The 19778-nt window shown below is 49.9% G+C and overlaps 1 protein-coding gene across 4 annotated transcripts in view; it reads right to left on the bottom strand.

Annotated features, from left to right (window-relative positions):
* The window catches only part of NTRK3 (neurotrophic receptor tyrosine kinase 3), a 345792-nt gene that overhangs the window by 256283 nt on the left and 69731 nt on the right, over positions 1 to 19778 (bottom strand). For all 4 annotated transcript variants that reach the window (XM_054041827.1, XM_054041826.1, XM_054041829.1 and 1 more), the window contains 2 exons: positions 18470 to 18544; positions 16862 to 16933 (listed from right to left, as the gene is read on the bottom strand). In XM_054041827.1, coding sequence (XP_053897802.1) covers positions 16862 to 16933; positions 18470 to 18544 — 147 coding nt within the window. The remainder of the gene's footprint in view (positions 1 to 16861; positions 16934 to 18469; positions 18545 to 19778) is intronic.

The following is a 19778-nucleotide window of genomic DNA, read 5'->3' on the forward strand; positions in this document are numbered from 1 at the left end:
CTGGTTAAAAAAAAGCCCAACCGCAACATATTCTCCCTCCCGAGGGGGCTCGGTGCCAGTGGCCAGGCTGGGAGGGGGCAGCTCTGCAGGTTCTCCGGACTTTGAAGAAAGCGGTGGGCGGGAAGCGGGGGAAATCAGCAGTAACAAAACAACCCAACACGAGGTAGACAAAGCACTTGGCAGGCACTGCTAAATAGTTTCCAATTAATTAACTGATTACATGATTGAACAGAAGGGGATTCGAGTGAGTACTGTTGACCTTTAAGAATAATTAATATCATCAGGATCACAAAACTTGTCCAAGAATAATTAGGCACATTTTAATATTACATCCAAATCCAAGGGGGTGGTTCTGGTTAATTTAGAGGCACAGCTCCCAGCACCTCTTGTCCCTGCTCCACTTTCCTGGAGCCTACACACCCCATTCCTACCCCAGCTATCTCTTCCTTTCTCCCCTATCCCTCTGCTTTCATACACATTCTTCCCATCCACTTCCTTTCCCCCTTCTCCTCCAACTCATTCCTCCTGGCTGATGATTTCTTCTTGCTCCACCCTATTCCACCATTATCCCTTTCCAGCCTGGTCCCCATTCCTCACTAGCCAGAAACCCCCAAACTTCTCTTTGTTCAACATCTCATCCCTTTCCACCTCCCCCATTTCCTGCTCCCCGCTCTCTGCTTTCCCCCCACCCCCACCCCCATCCCACATCTTTGTGTCTATCAATGCTTCCCTTTCCTCCCTGTCCCCCTGAATGTTGATTCAAAGTCAGAGCAGTGGCTGGGTCTTTGCCTCAAATTTCTCCAGCAACAGCCAGCCCATGCCATGCCCTGCCTTGCCAACAACATGAGTCCTCTCCCTCCCACCAGGCTCAAATCTCACTAAACACTTATTTCTCACTCCCCCTGCTCACCTGCCCTGCCCGGCCAGGTGCCTGGCTCTAGTGGGAGCAGATAGGGAGCCGTTCCACCAGGAGAGAATAGAGCTCAAATGAATTTGCTCCTGTGTGAGCAGCTGAACCCTTTGTTGAGAAGATCTAAAAATGAACCACAGCCCTGGGATAAAATAGCAAAAACAAAACAAAAAAAATCTGCTGCTGTTGATTGTTAAAACTTCCATGGCTTGATACTTTACTAAATTATAGATCAAAGGAAAATGGTCTTCATGGGCTGATGAAGCCAGGCTGCTGCCAAGAAATCTGTGTTTATACCAGCTAATAAAAAGGAAAGACTGCCATTACCTCACGGCACTTGCACCCCAGCATCAGAGCAGAGGGAACTGAGACACCTGCTTCCAGTGCAACTTCCAGCGGCAAAGGGAGTACTGGGGACATCACAGATAGACACAGCAGAAGACATGTGGCCAAGAAGGCTGGACAGCCTATATCAGTGGGTAGACAGGGGGTATGTTGGGTGAGAGGTGAGGATCTGTGTTGAAGTAGTTTATGTCTGTTGGGGATTGGTGTAGACTGGGCGGGGGAGGAGAGGAGAGCCTTGTATCTCCAGGAGGGGGGAGTGTTTGTGTGTCTGTGCAAGCATCTGGGGGAAGGTGGTGTGTAGCTGTGGCAATGGGCCGCTGGAGGGAAGCAAGCCTGGATCTCAGGAGAGGCTAAGGTTTTCGTCCTGGAGGGAAAGGAGGAAGGCAAGTAGCAAAGGGTTCCCTGCAGAAGCAAACGGATACGAAAGCAGCAATCCAACAGGCAAGAGAAATGCTCAGCTGACAAGACAAATAAAACATCAAGGAGGAAGCTGGCCCTCCCCAAACTGCCGATTCTCACTGGGACCCCCACAGCGTTTGTGGGGCAACAAGACACCAGACATCAAGGCGACTACAGCCCAAGCTAGTGGTTAGCAGCATTCATGCAGGGCAGGATGGCAGCAAACAAGCCCAGGTAGAATGGGAGAGAGCCTTTGGGGAGCTGCAGCTGTAGAGCCACCCCTGTCTTGCATTCACCCTTTTTCCTATTCCATTCAGATTCTCGGGCCACGTCCAGCACCGCGGTATCTGACTCCTGAGAGGCCGTCCTGTCTGCAGAGCCTGTTGCTGCTGCACGGGGATGACTGGGAGGGCTGGACGGAAGGCTGGGTGATAGGTTTATTTTGCTGGAACTTTGGGCACGTGTAGCCTGTTGGGAATGCCGGAGTACCTGTACTGGGAGACAGTTCCATTTAGGCTGACAGGGGGAATTGGCACTGGGAGATCAGTTCAGGTTAGAGAGAATTATTTGCTTCTTTTTAATACAGACACAACTTTGGAGAGATCTAGCCCATGTGCGGGGGAGGAGGAAGATAACACAGGGGTCGGCGGAGAATAATTCAGACAGGCTGGTAGCACCACAGAAGGGTCCAAAAGAAAGCTATTCTCCCCTCCCTCTCATTTCACCCGCACCTGTTACTCTGGAGCCATGGGGAGCTCTTCCTCCTGCCCCCAAAAATCCGGCTGCTAGAAACAGACAAGAAAAACAGACACCTGCAAGACAGATGCGAACAGCTGCAAGTTCACCACTGGGGCTCTGTTTGCAAAATACTGATCATGTGGGAGCACTGGGAAGAGGGAGCTAGGAGAGGGAAAAAGGCAGGTGAATATGGAGGGGACCAGTTCTGAAAGCCTGGCATGGCCCTTACTGCTCTCCTCTTTTCTGATAGGAGGCCGAGGGGCTCTGCTCCATGCTCTGGCCTTGGTGCTGAATGGCACTGGCCCTATCACAGGTGCAAGGAGAGGTGACATGCTGCAGCTAAGGGACTCAGGCACCAGGCTCCCAGAGCAATGGATCAGAAGTAAACATGCACCTCACTGGGTGTAAGTGTATTCAGAGTGCAAGGTACCTGGAATAACCATATACCAGTACACTGGGGATCCAGTGTAAACACACACACACACACACACACACACACACACACATCACCGTTTGTTCACATTCCTGACTGAGGGGGGCTCTAGGGAAACACACACTTCCATGGGATCAGGTCTGCCACCACAACTTATCCCACATTACTGCTGACACTCACTGCATACATAACCGGAAAGACAATGCAAAGGCAATTCCAGCCAGGGCTCCTTGTGACGCCATAACCCCACAGTGAGCTCGCACAGATTGGCTAATAAAGTATGTCACACTGACTCCCACGTCCTGCATAATCCACCACTCGGCTTTTAACGTATATAAATAAGAAGTGGGAGGGGTTGATGGAAAAAAACTAGAATTTTCTAACAACATTTTACAATTCCAATAAAACGTGCCAGTGAGTAAGTTATGGCGTATTAAATTCTGGCACAGTCACATGCAAGGTCTGAATTAATGCCCCATCATTCACACCCTGTCATGCCTTATTGCTTAAACAACACACTCTTTGAATGTGTCTCTTTCTCAGAAGCTCTGTTTACTCTCTCTACACCCCTATCCACCCCACCGTTGTTAGCAAGGCGGCATCCTTGTAAAACCCAGATGAGATCACTTGAGAAGTCCCTCGACATTTTATTATGCTCCTACAGTGATGGATCTTCCCTCCCACCCATTTGTAAAGTGTCTTCCAAGTCCCCCTGGGAGGCCCATCCTCTTAATTTCATGCCCCCAGGGCACCTCCCACTGGGAGGCTGGATATGGCTCCCCACCACAGCCACTTAACATACCCTATTGTGTTTTCTGCAGTCAAGCAAGGTGCTTCTGACTTCAATGGGCTACCAGAGGCTGCCTCTGAAATGCTATTCCCCACTGGCCACAGGGGTGTGGAAGTGAATTCTGGCCCCTATCGCCCATGGATCTCCATACCAAGCCCTGCAGGAATCAGGTCTTTCCACATTTGTTTGCTCTCTCTTGGGAGAGGAGGAGAGATCTGACTGGATTTTACTACTGTATATACTGGTTCATAAGCCAAATATTTTTGGTAAAAAGTGACACATCAAAGAGCGGGGGTTGGCTTATGAACAGGTCTACACCAAAATTTGATGATTTTAAACTCTATGGAATCATTGAATTGAATATCTAATACATTGTCGTTTTGTTTACCTGGACCATCTGCAGGCATGGAGCCCCTCAGCTCTCTGTGGCCGTGGTTCGCCGCTCCCATTGGCTGGGAACAGCAAACCACGGCCAAAGGGAGTTATGGGGCTCCATGTCTCCAGACGCTCCAAGTAAACAAAACGTCCTGCCCCACCAGCGGCTTACCCTGACGGGCCGGGAGCCAAAGTTTTCCAACTCCTGAAATATAGGGTCGGCTTATGAAAGAATCATAGAGTTTTTGCTATTTTTACTTATCCATTTTGGGGAGTTGGCTTATAAACGAACGGGCTAATGAACGAATATATACGGTAAATACCAGGTGATCCCCTGGCTCAGAAACACTATGTGAGGCATGGCTGAGATAGGTCTCCCGATTCTAACAGCATGCCTTGCAGAGTAAATGCACTACATCAGTGTTTCCCAAACTTGGGACGCCGCTTGTTTAGGGAAAGCCCCTGGCGGGCCGGGCCGGTTTGTTTACCTGCCATGTACGCAGGTCCAGCCGATCGCGGCTCCCACTGGCTGCGGTTCGCTGCTCCAAGCCAATGGGAGCTGCTGGATGCAGCGCAGGCCGAGTTTGAAATGATGCTGCAATCAATGCAAAGGACTTTGTAAGATGGGACTGGGAAGCAGAGATATTCCGGCAAAGCAGCTCCCAGTTTTGTCCATTTGCCAGCGAGATGACGGATCGTTTTTCAAAAAGGAAGCATGGCATGAAACCAGAAAGGCACAAGGGAGTAGGGAACATCACCATCCCCGTGTGATTTAACTGGAAGTGGTGGTTCAATGCATCAAAAAGGTTCAGAGCAAGGTGGTGTGTGAGAGAGAGACAAGATTCTGAAGATCTCAGACACCACGGTGATGGGCAGATAAAAGGACCTGAACAGAATAGGACACATTCTTTACATCACTACTGTTATAATTCATCTTGTTAGAGTAGCGCCTAGATGCCCCACCAGCTTGTGGCTCCATTGTTCTAGGTCAGTGTTTCCCAAACTTGGGACGCCACTTGTGCAGGGAAAGCCCCTGGCGGGTCGGGCCGCTTTGTTTACCTGCCGCATCCGCAGGTCCGGCTGATTGCGGCTCCCACTGGCCGCGGTTCGCCGTTCCAGACCAACAGGAGCTGCTGGAAGATAAACAAACCGGCCCGGCCCGCCAGGGGCTTTCCCTACACAAGCGGCGTCCCAAGTTTGGGAAACACTGTTCTAGGTGCTGCACAGGTGTAGCCCCAGAGAGCTACGGCCTACGGAGACTAGAGAACAGAAGTACTCTTATCCCCATCTGACGGAGATGGAGACACAGAGAGATCAATGACTCACCAAATGGCACACAGGAAGTCTGTGGCAAAGACAGGATCAGCACCCATATCCCTGAGTCCCACTATAGTGCATTAGCCACATGATCATCTCTCCTCTCGGTATTACTGTAGAACACATGAGTTCTTAGGCAGGTTTGGATTCTGATGGAGGCAGCCAGGCCTGCAGCAGAGAGCACAAGTCTAAGAGGCATGAGGTCCCCAGCTCCAATCCTTACCGTGGAGCCTTGGGCAAATCACTTCACATCTCTGCAGCTCCATTCCCCATCTGTAACACGGGGCTAACACTCCCCTGCCTACCTTACCAAGGCCTGGTGAGGATGCTTGTGCAGTGCTTTAAATGTGGATGGTGTTTAGAACTAGAGATGCTGAGGAGTATCACTGCAGTCAGAAATTCACTGCTGGGCCTTCGGAATGCTGTTCAAATGAGCTAAGTTTCCAGTGGCCAGCCTTCTGGGGAAAGCCAGACTGACTGATGTCTGCACGGAACGGGTCTCTCCTTTGGCCTTGAGAACAGAGGCTGCTAAAATACAGAGCCTGCCTGTGCTGCTGTTCCAGCTGAATGAGGAGATGCTCCAAATTGATTCAGTCTGAGGTAACAATTGGAAAAAAACATGCCATCCAGCCTCTGCTGCTGATTAGCATAGCGGCTAGGCAGTGTGCTATGCCAGCACGCAGGGGACAAAGTAGGGAGGAGGGCATGGGGGAGGTATGGAAGCAGAGTGAACATTATTACTATTTATTATACCTAGGGAACCACAGACATGCACAACTCTTTACAGAAGAACTGGAGCCCTTGGTAAACTGGCCGCAAGCAAACAATGTGTGTTTTAATACCGCTAAATGTAGACATCTACTAACAAAGCATGTAGGTCATACTTACGCCGTGGGGGACTCTATCCTGGGAAGCAGTGGCTCGGGAAAAGATTTGGGGGTTGTGGTGGATAATCAGCTGAACGTGAGCTCCCAGTGTGATGTTGTGGCCAAAAGAGTTAATGTGATCCTAGGATGCATAAACAGGGGAATCTGGATTAGGAGTAGAGAGGTTATTTTACCTCTGTATCTGGCACTGGTGCTACTGTTGCTGGAATCCTGTGTCCAGATCTGGTGCTCACAATTCAAAAAGGATGTTGATAAATTGGAAAGAGTTCAGAGAAGAGCCACAAAAATGATTAAAGGATTAGAAAACTGGCCTTAAAGTGATAGACTCAAAAAGCAAAATTGAGTTAGCTTAACTAAGAGAAAGTAAAGGGCTGACTTCATTACAGTCTATAAGTATCTACATTGGGAACACATTTAATAATGGACTCTTCGATCTAGCAGAGAAAGATATAATGCAATCCAATGGCTGGACATTAAAGCAGGACCAATTCAAACAGGAAATAAGGCGTACATTTTTAATGGTGAAAATAACTAACCATTGGACCAACTTACCAAGGGTTGTGGTGGATTCTCCATCACTGGGCATTTTTAAATCAAGACTGGATGTTTTTCTAAAAGATCTGCTCTAGGAATTATTTGGGGGAAGTTCCATGGGCTATGTTAGACCGAAGGGCAGACTAAATTATCACAGTGGTCCCTCTGGCCTTGGAATCTATGAAACATAGACCAGGGCAACTGACCTTGCAGTGAGTAAGTTACAATTCAAGGGCCTGCTCTCAAGAGGCGCTGAGCTCCCTAATGTCCTTACGGCACAAATGGGAGCTGAGAGGTGCTGAGTACTGGCATGATCAGACCTTTACTTACAGAGCGGATAGCAATGGACCACATCCCCTGCACAGTGTGGTCTAGTCCATAACAATGTCTCCCACAGAAATACAATTAAATAGTAATAGCGCCAAGCTAGGAATGCCAAGCATTACCTGGGAGATGGGGAAAGATTGATTTGCTATGGATGTATCTGATTCCTTTTCATAATTGTTTGAAATGTTCCTATGCTATAATTCAGGTTGGAGGGAAAAGACTGGCAGGAGTGCAGGTGACAGCTGGTAGCCTACTTGAAAGGACTGAACACGGAGGAGGAAGGAGGATGTGTGGCACCCAGGATCAGAAACAGTGAGAAGCCCTGGAGTTGCTCAGTGGAGGACAGCAGAGTTAGACTTTGCTCCTTATAAGACAGATTAGCCTGGCTGCTTTAGAGAGAGGCCCGGGATCACTACCCGGTATCCAGGGAATAAGGGCAAGTGATTTTTGTGAAAAGCAATTGAACATCGTCGAAACAATATTACGTCTGGTGTTTTGTTTGTTTATCCATTCACCCCGAGATCCTGAACAAGCTCACACAGCCACCCAGGGCTAAGTAGTTTAAACAATAACGCACATGGAAAGGCTGCGTAGTTACATGAGGGGACACAAACCTCACAAGCACCATGGCTCAAGTGTCTACAGTCCTTGAATATGTGTGGGTATGAGCTGGAAGGGTGCTTCTAGTGTCTGAGTGCCTTTATGAAGTGTCAATACAATGAGCACAGAGTGACTCAGCAGCCCTGATCTCTAGACTGTGCGGTATCCAGAGGAGGAGTCATGGGTCATGGTCCTGCCTTGATCTAGAGATAATCCTGCAATGCTTCTCCAGAATATTCTAGTCAAAAACTCTTCACAGACCACACTTATCCACGCAACCCCTCATTCTTTCACTTCGCACTGGAATGCAGTTGGCTCTGGGGTGGAATACAGCCGCTCTTTAACAGCACTCAGCAACTGTACCGAACAGACCAGGAAGTGAGGCAGAGAAGAATCCTGTATCCAGTCAAAAACAGAAAGTGAACCTCAGGTAATCAGGATGTGCTTTCCCAGACTAGAACGTGGCCAGGACAGCAGGGCCAAGGCCATGCTCATAAAGTATATCCACATCAGCATGCCACGGTGAATGGCCAGGGCGGTCTAAGTTAACTACATCACAGAAGCTGGCAAAGGAACAGGCCTGTTGGATCATCCACCCCATCCTCCTCCCAAGCCAAGCAGTTCCCTACATACTTAGCCCAGTGGGCCTTTCCCACTTCTAACATCCATAAGTCTGTCCCCTTCAGCCCACCCCCAATCTATGTGAGCAGAGAAGTGACCGACACAGAAGAGAAGATGAAAAAAAACCACAGTGGGACAGAAGGCAGCCTATGTATGCAGCATTCAAAAGCCAAAACAAACAATCTATCAGAACAGGGGTCGGCAACGTTCGGCATGCGGCTCGCCAGGGTAAGCACCCTGGCGGGCCGGGCCAGGCCAGTTTTATTTACCTGCTGACGCGGCAGTTTCAGCCGATTGCGACCCCCACTGGCCGCGGTTCGCCGTCCGGGGCCAATGGGGGTAGCGGGAAGCCACAGCCAGCACATCGCTCGCCCGCGCCGCTTCTCACCGCCCCCATTGGCCCGGGACGGCGAACCGCGGCCAGTGGGGGCCGCGATCGGCCGAACCTGCCACGTCAGCAGGTAAATAAAACTGGCCCGGTCCGCCAGGGTGCTTACCCTGGCGACCCCGCGTGCCGAATGTTGCCAACCCCTGTATCAGAACAAGGAGTAATGGTCTTAAGTTGCAGTGGGGGAGGTCCAGGTTGGATATTAGGAAAAACTTTTTCACTAGGAGGGTGGTGAAGCACTGGAATGGGTTACCTAGGGAGGTGGTGGAATCTCCTTCCTTAGAGGTTTTTAAGGTCAGGCTTGACAAAGCCCTGGCTGGGATGATTTAGTTGGGAATTGGTCCTGCTTTGAGCAGGGGGTTGGACTAGATGACCTCCTGAGGTCTCTTCCAACCCTGATATTCTAGGATTCTATCACCCCACCACCCCGCTACTCAGAGAGGGCAGGAGTCACCACAAAGACTCCATGTCCTTTGTATTTACCAACCTGGCTACAGTTTGTAAAAACATGGCTCTGCTTTATCAAAGGCCTCCATCCCCACACTGGCAAGCCCTGCCAAGCGAGAGCTCTGGAATGGGAACAGTGTCTCGGCCAGCCTATGAACCAATTTAGAGTGCAGAGAAGCCTCCAGAAGACAGATAGGGGGGAAAAGAAGCCACAGAATGCAGGCGGAAAAAGCAATTATTAATAGTCTAAATGGAATTCTGACTACTTAAGCTTTATTTAAGAGTGCACCTGACTCTGTAATTACAGGGCCTTAATTTGTTTTCTTTACTACGCCAATAAATAAGGTGCATGTGGTTATTCTCTGCAAATACAAACAGGCGCTTTACAGACTGGTTGACTGAGAGCCAATGATTCGAGAAAGTGTTTAGAGGGAGTCACACTATTAGCGGGTGACCTGAGATGGGGGGTAGAACGCGATGGGGTTCACGGGGAGGGACTCAGCTCTCAGTCCAAGGAAAGGAGCTGGGGACAGGGGACCAGCATTGGCTGTTAAGGAGATGCAAGGGAGGCTGAAGGGACTTACACCTCTGGGACCAGCATCAGCCTATCTGAATGGAAAGGAAGGGGTGAGACTGTCAGGCCTCCCAACCAGCATGGAACTATGGACCTGATGGGAGGGATGGAGCAGACATACAAATACATTAATATCTAACGCACACCAGTCTGTGGCACTGTGGTTCCTTCTCTCCTCTCTAGCTTGCATTTCCAGTCCAGCCCTCAGACCTTATCCCCAACATCCTTGACAATGGCAACGGATTGGGTTCCCTCAGATAACACCACCTGATTGTTTTTATTCTCAGTTTTATTGCTGTCCTTTTCTTTTTCTCTCTTGGGGGCGATTCTGGTGCCAGATTGGCAGCCCTGGCACTGATAACCTCTGCAGGGAGAGCTTCCTACATGCCATCACACTCCATTGACTGTTTCAGCCCTGAGCCATTTGGGGTAAGAACAGAGTTCAACCTCTAGAGCCCAGCCAATCCTGGGCCTCTCTGCTGAGGCCCTCACAATGGCAGCGCCACTGAGTATCACTTGTAGCAGTGGGTTTCGTGGTAGCCCAGTCCCCAAAAAGGATCTGAGACCTACCAGATTTGTGTCAGACAGTCAGCTAAGCTCCTAGAGTCCTTGTCTCCCCAGGACATTTGTTTCCTATTCTCTCCCAAGGGCACATTATTTGAGCAGATGGAGGTTGATGTTTATCTTTTGGAGGATGGGGAGAGGGAAGGTCCAGTTCAGTCAACAAGACAGAAAAACATAAATCCTACAGCCATCCTCTCCCCAACTGATGCAGAGGGTGTCCCCCACTGCAATGAGAACTCTGGGCTCCTGGCATAGGCAGCACTGTGCTTTGGGAGGGAGGGGTTTACGGCAGCTCCATCTTTTGCAGATCCCAGGGTGGAAGCACAGTGAATGGGTCTCCCCTGGCCTCTGCAGAAGCTCTGCCTGAGTGGTGGGGGAAAAGGAGAGGGCAGAGAAATGGTTTCCCCTCCAGCTCCCTTGATATATGGGCCTCATTTGGACATACCTCAGGAACTGGAGATCTCAGCTCCTTAGAGCATGGCACATCCATGACAAAGGCAGCACACCCTCCCACTTGGGAGGGGAAGGCAGCTGTGTTAGCCAAAGAGACCCCCTGCATCCTACCAGCTCTGCTTGGTAACCCTGCCCTCCCAGCTCCGGAAGAGCCTAGGGCAGAGGCATGGAGTAACAAAGGACCCCCAAATTTAGCAACTACAGTATCCCACAGGCTTTTTGGAAAGACCTGGAGCTCAAAGACAGTTGATCACATAAAGCGCAAATCCTCCCTGTGCTTAACTGAGCTGCTCTGAAACTGTTTGGCTGGGGAGTCTCTGCCTGACCTGATCCTTGTTACCTGGTGCCCAGGCCCAAAGCTCTGACTGGATCACTGAAGCCCATGCGCAATACACATCAGACTCACAGCATCCGGAGTAGACCCCTCCTGTGAGTGGATCTCCAGAGCAAGCCAGGTGTTAGCCAAGATGACACCAAAGACTGCACAGTAAAGGGGCCAAGGACTAGAATCACTGTGGGGCCCTTGCCCAATAGCGAGGCCTCCAGAGTCTTGGCAAAAACCTGCCACAGGCCACAAGTCTGAATCTGACTCAGATCAAACCTAAATCTATCCCCCTCCTGTCAGCAGCTTCTGGACAAAGGCGTTAAGGCATGTCTACACGGCAATTAGACACCCGCGGCTGGCCCGGGCCAGCTGACTCAGGCTAAGGGCTGTTTAACTGCAGTGTAGATGTATGGGTTTGGGCTAGAACCTGATCTCCAGGACCCTGCAAGGTGGGAGGGTCCCTGAATGAGCTCCAGCCTGAGTCTGAATGTTTACACGCCTTAGCCCAAGTCCTGCGAGCTCAAGTCAGCTGGCCTGGGCCAGCCACAGATTTTTAATTGCAGTACAGACATACCCTCAGTGGCCTCAGTTCAGTTACCAGTGGGGCAGGTACATCCACTTTAGAAAAACCACCCCCCAAACACATTTGGGAATAATTGTCCCCTTGTTGACAGACTCAGTGGGCCAGGAGACCTAGCTCTGCTCACTCCCAGAGGTGGGTGTGACGGGATCCCTGGGGCACAGCCTGGGACTGTGGGACCGTTCTGCCCCTTTAATTCTCTCCAGCCTGGGCTGGCTCCCACAATGCCTTGCAAGTGATCAGCAACAAACCCCTCCAGGCGCTGTGATCACTCAGCACAACAGCATGTGGACCCTCACACCCAACTAGATTGCATGAATGTTCCCAGAGCCACTCATGAATCACGCAGAGAAAGGCACCAGAGCCAAATCCTGCCCCCAGCTCCCAGCACTGTACCTCAGGAATATATCGTCTTGCACTACTCAAGATGAGTAGTGCACATTAATTAATTGGTTCACCACTTCATCAATGGGAAGTGGAGATACACCAGCCTTTGTAAAACCTGAGCAGATTTGCCCCACATTTGATACAAACTCACTGGTAAAGATAAACAGTTAAACAAGTTTATTGGCTACAAAAGATAGATTTTAAGTGATGATAAGTGATAGGCAAAAAGTCAGAGCTAGTTACCAAAAGAAAAGAAACGATAACCACACAGTCTAAACCCGTGGTGGGCAACCTGTGGCCCATCAGGGTAATCCACTGGCGGGCTGCGAGACAGTGTTTACAGTGTTTCCCATTGGCCGGGAACTGCGGCCACTGGGAGCTGCGGGTGGCCATGCCTACGGACAACCAATGTAAACACTGTCTTCGACCCACCAGATTACCCTGACAGGCCGCATGCAGCCTGCAGGTTGCCCACCACTGGTCTAAACTCTCAACTCTATTAGACTGGGCAACATCTAAATTAAGCAGTTTTTCTCACCCCACTGGATACTGCAGTTCATAGTATACAGATTTCCCCCTTGAAATCTGGGCCAATTTCCTCTGCTTAAGTCTTCTCAATGTTCTTGTTGCTTCCAGCATGGGTGGGTGAAGGAGAAAGACCCCGCATGTGGCCCCTGTGTCTGGTTTATAACCTCAGACCCATGTGCTTGGGAAGCACAAGTCCAGGCATGTGGAGTCTCCAGGCAAGGTTGAGCAATTCCCCTGGTGTGGCCCCATGCAGGTGAGTCATTGCATTGTAGCTCCCTTGCTGGACAATGGTTGTTGATGGGTTGATTGACATCCCGCCCAGGTGTTGATTACTTTCCTTGCTGTTGCCTCTGGGGGGCTAATATCTGTCTGATTCCCCAATTTACAACATGTTTTAGTGACAACCCACAATTCTCATAACTTCATATGCATTCATGATATACATATATGGATAGAGAAATGACTTTCAGCAGATCATAACCTTTCCCCGATACCTTACAAGGCATGCTTTATATGTAAGATCACAATTATATAAAAATGAGGACTATGGGGGTTACAAGACACTCCCCCAAGGTATAGTATGTCACAGTAGGCTAAGGCTATTTATGGATCCATATACCTCCAGTCCAGGGTTTGTTTACATCAGTCACTCACTGCTCCCTCCGTCCCTTCCCACCCACTCCCTGACACATCAGATACCAAGGAATGTGCGCAGGAACAACTAACCACTCAAGGGCAGCTATGTCCCCTGTTAGGGGGCACTGGAGTATTCAGACACTTCAAGAAGCTGAACGCTGTAAAACCTCTCAATGGCTTCACCTTCCCTTCCTTACTCTGTACAGGGAAAAACTCATTCAGAACCATTATCTTAAATAAACCCCAACAAACCAGAGCTCCTACAATTAGAGCTGGAGTAAGTGATCATCTTGATTGCACAGCTGGGGTCTGAAGACTTGTAAATGCACGGAGAAAGGAACAGAAATAGAAGAAGCTGGGAGAAGGCAGAGAAACCCAGCTTGTCTGACAGGAGGAAGCCTCTCTCAAAGCGGTGGGTGGAAGGGGAGAGAAGATAGAGAGGTGGATGGTGTTGGGATTTCCCCCAGAGAGGAAAACCCCCCACCATCAATCAGTAAAGTAGTTTAAATCATTATGCAAGCTTTCCCCAAGATACAAGTCTGCCCCTCAATCCCAGCTTCCAGCACCCCCTGCGATTCCAGTCCTGGGCCCCAACACACCTGCACTGTGGCCCCTCAATCTTCCCCATTCAGCTTCTCAGTAATTCGCCAGTCAAGCACTTGGTGTTCGGTGCCTCAGAATCCCTTTGCAAATTATCCAAACCTCCAACGAACACACAGCGACAAGATCCCCAAATGAGGTGGTGGAGGGCAAAGAGGCGATGTCCCCTGCAATGCTGCATTCTCCCCTGACCCCTGGGTTCCACTTCTCACAGCCCTGGCTAGCTGAGCCTCAAGTACCGTGACAACACCATCCAGCAGGGCTTGGCCCTGACATGCAACTGGCTGTGGCTCATGGAGGCCATTCCCCTTGCTGGGGACTGGGGCAGTATTCCTTGATCTCACCAGCCATTCAACCCAGCTATAGCAGCCTGAGACTCCGAGCAGAGTGACATTTCCACTAATCCTTTTATCCCCAGCTCCAATGTGAGGCTGCCTCCGAAAATGTCAGGTCCCCAGCAGGCTGAACTCCTTCCGAGGCAGCGGCTGGCTAGGAGCCTGAAAGCTGCCCTGCCATGCTGGCGCAGTCTCACGTGCAGTCGCTCTGGAGGGGTCCCCCGAGTGCCACCAGATGTTCATGCGGCAGATCCAATGGCTGAGGTGAGATGGCCTGCCACACTCCGAGACAAGGGAGCCACAGGAAACTTAGATAGTAAAGCGGAGGGCAGACCATCTAGACAACCAGCAGCAGCCCAAATCCTGGTCCAGTTGGACTCAGAACCCTGCCCTGCCCCATCTATCTCACTCCGCTATCTCAGAAATCACCTCTTTGTGTTATCATTAAAGCCACTTCTCCTCTAGGACCAGGAAGTTTAAGAGCTAAGAACTTCCAGCCTTTACATGAGGTCAGACACCAAGATGAACAGCAAAGCGTGACAGAGAGCCCAACGTCTGGGCTCCTCCCATCATCACGCTACATTTTCTTACTTCAAAATCAACCACTCTTCGCACTGTGAAATGCCAGAGTTAGGAGAGGTCTCCTCATTTGAGTGGCTGGCATGGTGACCAGGGAAGCTCTCCAGGGAGAAGACAGGTAATTCCAGAGATGATCCAAGACACTATAAGAAGAAGGTAACCGTGACTATCAGGCATGGAGAGGGCCCTACAGCAAGATGATGTGTCTGAACAAACAACCAGAACCAGGGGCTGAGCTTTCTTTGGACAGGAGTACAACAGTCAGAAGAACAGACGTATTTCCTCCTCTCTAGCTCCATGCTCCCACGTGAAGGTTGAAGCATGCCTAGGACATACCACCGGAGCCCAGCTACTTAGTTTAAACAAACAAACAAACAAAGTTAAGGATAGTAACTGAACAATGTAGGTACCTATAGTAGCAGACCCAAGCACTTCAAGGCAAGGAAGGGAATCTCAAGCTAAGGATGTTTAAATCTTACATGGCCCACATAGTAAACAGACACTTCATCACCACACAGCAGCCTTCACTCTGACCCAAAATAAAAGTGATCTGTCCAGCCATCTCAAACTACAAAACTGAGCTCTTTTTGGAGGAGAAGTAATAATTGTATATGTACACACTAATGGCACATATTGATCAGCCTCTAATGCAAGTTCACCTACACAACATTACCAGGGATCAATAGTTATGCTCCTTACCTATTCTAGACAATATTACTCCCAAGAAACAGCAACCATAGCTACTTTACCCAACAATTCAACTATCCAGTGCTAAATGCATTATGCAATTTCCCCATTCAACAGTATCTCATCAAAGAAAATATTTAGATTTCCCAACCAAAATAGCCAGGAGTATACATTAAAAAAAAAAAAAAAAATCCATGGGTCAGAATTAAAACTGTTGTATTGTGATGAAATATGCATTCCTTTCTGCTCAGTAAAAACAGCGTGTGTTTATTAGGTGGGCAGTTCAAGTTCTGTGACGTCCTTAACTATTCATGTGTTTGATTTTAAGTGCTTGGGTTTTGCAAATGGCCTGTTAGGTAAGTACACTGCTGTCACTTAGCAACTGTAACTAGTTTTCACAATGAAGCTTTTAGGCATTTGTGTTAACGTGAGCTCTGCGCACGGAATCAAGTGGCAAGTAAACCCCATCTCTTTTCACCAGTAACATACCCATATGGGTGGTAACACATGCCCATAGAATCAGAAAGATGATTTTTTTTAAGTTATGACCAGTTTTCATTGAAATGGCTGACAGCATATGATTCAGAGCAGGCACATGGGCTCACACACAATGCACCAGAACTCTCACAATAACCAATCAGCCCTCCTGTAGTCCTTATGCTGGAGCTCAGAGGGATCTGATCCCATATCACTCACTCAGACAAATTATTTCAGGCCCTTGATGTGCTTTGCACACATGCTGGTACTCCAGCCTTTTCTGAAGAGAGAGATGTCACCCATCAGCCTCCAGTGCTTGTACGTTCCATGGGACACAGTCCCACCTTCCCAGATACTCCTCTGGAAAACTGGATGCTACCTACTGGCTTGCCGCCTTCCTATACCAAATTCCAGAGCACCACTTCCTTACCATCTTCCCTTATCCTCCAATAACTTCCAGCAGGAAGTATCTGTGCCCGGGGCCCACCTCAAACGCACGTTTAACGAGTCAATAATTAGGAGCACAGCTGTCAGCCACGTGCCTGAAGCGACAGCAAGATCTGTGTCTGCAAAGCCCTCTGTATTTGTTAAATGTTAATGAGCGGTGCAGGCTCCGGCTCTGCACTAGGGCACACTGCCACCACCACCCCACCCGCAGTTCCCTGAACTCCACAGAAAGGGAAACTTCCGCTGCCGCTGCAGGGGTGCTAATGAGGCAAGCGCTCGTTACAGCCACAATCAAAGCCAGCCCAGTTCTTAGACACCTAAATGTGTCGGCTTCCCAGCAGGAGAGAACTGTTCTGTGCTCTCGCTTTCCCCACACCTCCCTCTCTGTGCCCTTGTTCCCCAGCCCCTTCACTCTTCTCTTCTACTCCCTTCCTTAATTCACCTTTCATTACTGCTCGCTCCTTCTCCCTCCTGCATCTCTCCTTTCACCCTTGCCCCTGGCTTCCCCCCGAGGGGTGACAGCATTGGAGATAACCTTTCCAAAGGGAACAGCAGGGCAGGGGGGCAACGTTACTCACATGTAGCGCAGATGAGGGTTCTTGGCAAAGGCTCGCGGCTGGATGCTGCGAAGTCCTGAGTTCCTGATTGTCCTGCAAGGAGATTTAAAAGGACAGTGATGAAGTAAAGACTGAGGATCAATGGGCACTCAAAACCCTTTGCTAAACTCGAGGAGACGGTCAAGAGACAATGCCCATAAAACTGAAAGTGACAGGCTGAGCAAGACAGTTTCAGGAGCGGACGCTCGGGGAGTTAGGGAGCGTGGGGAGGGTTGAACCCTTTAATCGCTCGCCTCAGAAGACCTGGGTGAGGTCACAAATAGAGAGGAGTCTGGTTGTCTCAATTTAATCTGATAGACCTAGTACTGTCAAGAGCAGGTGTAGCATGAGCAGCCGCCGTGCAAGCCTCTCCGACGCAGCTCTGCCAATGCACCGCAATCCTGACCCACAGCACGCCCTACTACTGCAGCCCTAGGCTTCCCCACATAGCATTATCAATGCACTTCGGTCTTTGCCAGCCGCACTCCCTGCTACTCCAGTCCTGAGCTCCCAAAACACATCTCTGCCAGTGTCCCTCAATCCTGACTGCACCCCCCATGCTCCTTGCTACTTCTGGTCCAGAGTTTCCTTGGGCTCATTGTTCTAAAGATCTGTGATGGATGTATACATCCTTTGGGGAGCACCACACACATTTAACCCAGGAGAAAATCCCTTTGCTTTGAGCACCTGAGGACAAGTGAGTTTTTCCCACCATGATAAGAAGAGCCAAGAAGGATTCTCTTCCTCTTGTGCTCTGACAGAGCTAAATCAGCACCAGGGTCATGATTTCTTAATCTCCTCTATGGACAAGATACCAGACTCCATTGCAGCTTTCCTACACTAAATCTCAACCAGCAGCCCAGGCTGTGGATTGGTTCGGTGCACAGCTTGCTGGGGAGCCAAGTACAGGAAGCTGAGTGATATACTGTAGGTTTCCCACTGAAATGAGGTTGGAGAGTTACCACTTAACTCTTGGTGGACGTCTGTCCACATTACAGAACCATCGCCCAATATAATTCAGCATCTGCTCGAGAGAGGCTCCAGTTTAAGGCACTGGAATGGGATCTGAAAGGTCTGGGTGCCGTTCCTGGCTGTACCGCAGACTGACGAATCACTACCTCAGCTCCCCCTCTGTAAAATGGAGATTCGAATACTTCCCTACCTCACAAGGGTATGCTGAGGACACAGTCGCTGTGACTGCAAAGCACTCAGCTGCTACTGTGATGGAAGCCATGTAAGTAATCAGATATATAGAAATAGCTGGCGCTTCACATCTTAGGAGAGCAGTGCAGCGTATGGACCCAGATCAGGCCTAGCAGGGGGTGATCCAGGTTAGGATTGAAGCATATTGGCAGAGCTGTGTGAAGTTCACAGTCTGCCTGACCAGGGCTCCATCTAGGACTGGAAAGCTGCAAAAGTTAAGGAGAAAGGCAAGGTTCTACATCTGCCTGGGAACAGTCAGTCACGCTCTCACCATCATAGGTCAGAGGCCGTAGGATGAAAGGAGCAATATTTCCCTGCTGCAACCTGAACTGGCTGCCCGCACACCACACTTCAGGTCTCTCGCCCTCACACATGCATGATACTCACAGCCTCTGGAGTCCCGTGTACAGCTCCATGTCTACAGCATTCAGCGTCTGCAAGTTCTTCCAGTTCTCTATGTGTCTGTGGAGAGGAAGGAAAAGCTCAGCCCTCGGCACAACAGGACAGTCAGGTGAAGTGCTGCATGACACAGGAAACACCCAAGAAACTGTCTATAGGAGACATCCACTCCCTGGCTTTGTTCAAAGCCCTAGGCAGTGGGAGGGTGTGGGGAATAGACACTATTGCATATGTGGGTGTTGCATAAGCTGCTGCTCCCACACCGTAGAGCTCATGTGGTTTCCATTATAACCCCCAAAAAAACAATTTCTCTTGTTTCTTTTATTATTTCCAATTCTCTGCAGCTTTGGGGGTCAAGCCATCACCTTGGGTTTTCTCCGGTCCCATCCTTTAATATTTGATTAAGGGGCCAATGGAGGCACCTGGGTCTAATGGTTAATGTAGCCAAATGGGAGGGAGGAGTTTGGAGCAAGTCATTTCCCCTCTGTGTGTGTCTCACTCTGCCCATGTGTAAAGCAGAGATAAGGCTCAAGATCCCCACATGAGAGACACTAGCGCCGCTGGGCAAAAGGCTGAGCTGCCCGACAAACAGATAAGGTCCCTTCAGGGACCAAGTGCACTCAGCTCTGATCCCACCAGATTCAAAAAACATGTCTTCAATATGGGTCCAGCCCAGCGACAACATACAACATCCCCACGTGCAAGAGCCAGAGTTAAGGGCCCACCTCGGGGCTCCTGGTCTCTGAAGCTTCTGGAAGGCAGACACCTCTGAAAGCAGCCCTCATCGCAAACTGATCCAGGGAAAGGACAGAGGGCTCTCCTCCCCCCAGACAGCTGATCCACCAACCAGAATTTGTATGGACAACGGTAGATCAGATTTCCCATTTCCAATCAGCAGGCTCTTCAGCACATGGGGAAGGGGCACCCCTGCATACAATGGGGCAGAGGTGTCCCCAAAGTTAAGCGTGCAGAACCACTGCAGGTCTTTCACCGGGTGAGGGAACAACAGCTTAGGAGTCAGCGGCAGGTCTGTGGTCTTGGGCTAAGCAGGGGAGCCTGTGGGGCTCCTGCTACGGGTAACCTCCATGACACTGAAGAACCATTTGAGTGGCGGCTCATCTTCAAAAGCTCCTTGGAGCCAGGGGAAGTTGAAGGTCACAGGGATCATATAGGGAGGTGGAGCTGAGATGCACCAGAAGGCTTATGGGGCCAAGGAAGCCTATTTCTCTCTCCACAGGGGATGTTCAGCTGCTACACACACGGGACACGGTTTTACAAAGCCTTTACGCAAAGCCTT

The sequence above is a fragment of the Malaclemys terrapin genome, chromosome 10 (genome assembly GCF_027887155.1).
Source record: "Malaclemys terrapin pileata isolate rMalTer1 chromosome 10, rMalTer1.hap1, whole genome shotgun sequence".
Taxonomy (NCBI): Eukaryota; Metazoa; Chordata; order Testudines; family Emydidae; genus Malaclemys; species Malaclemys terrapin.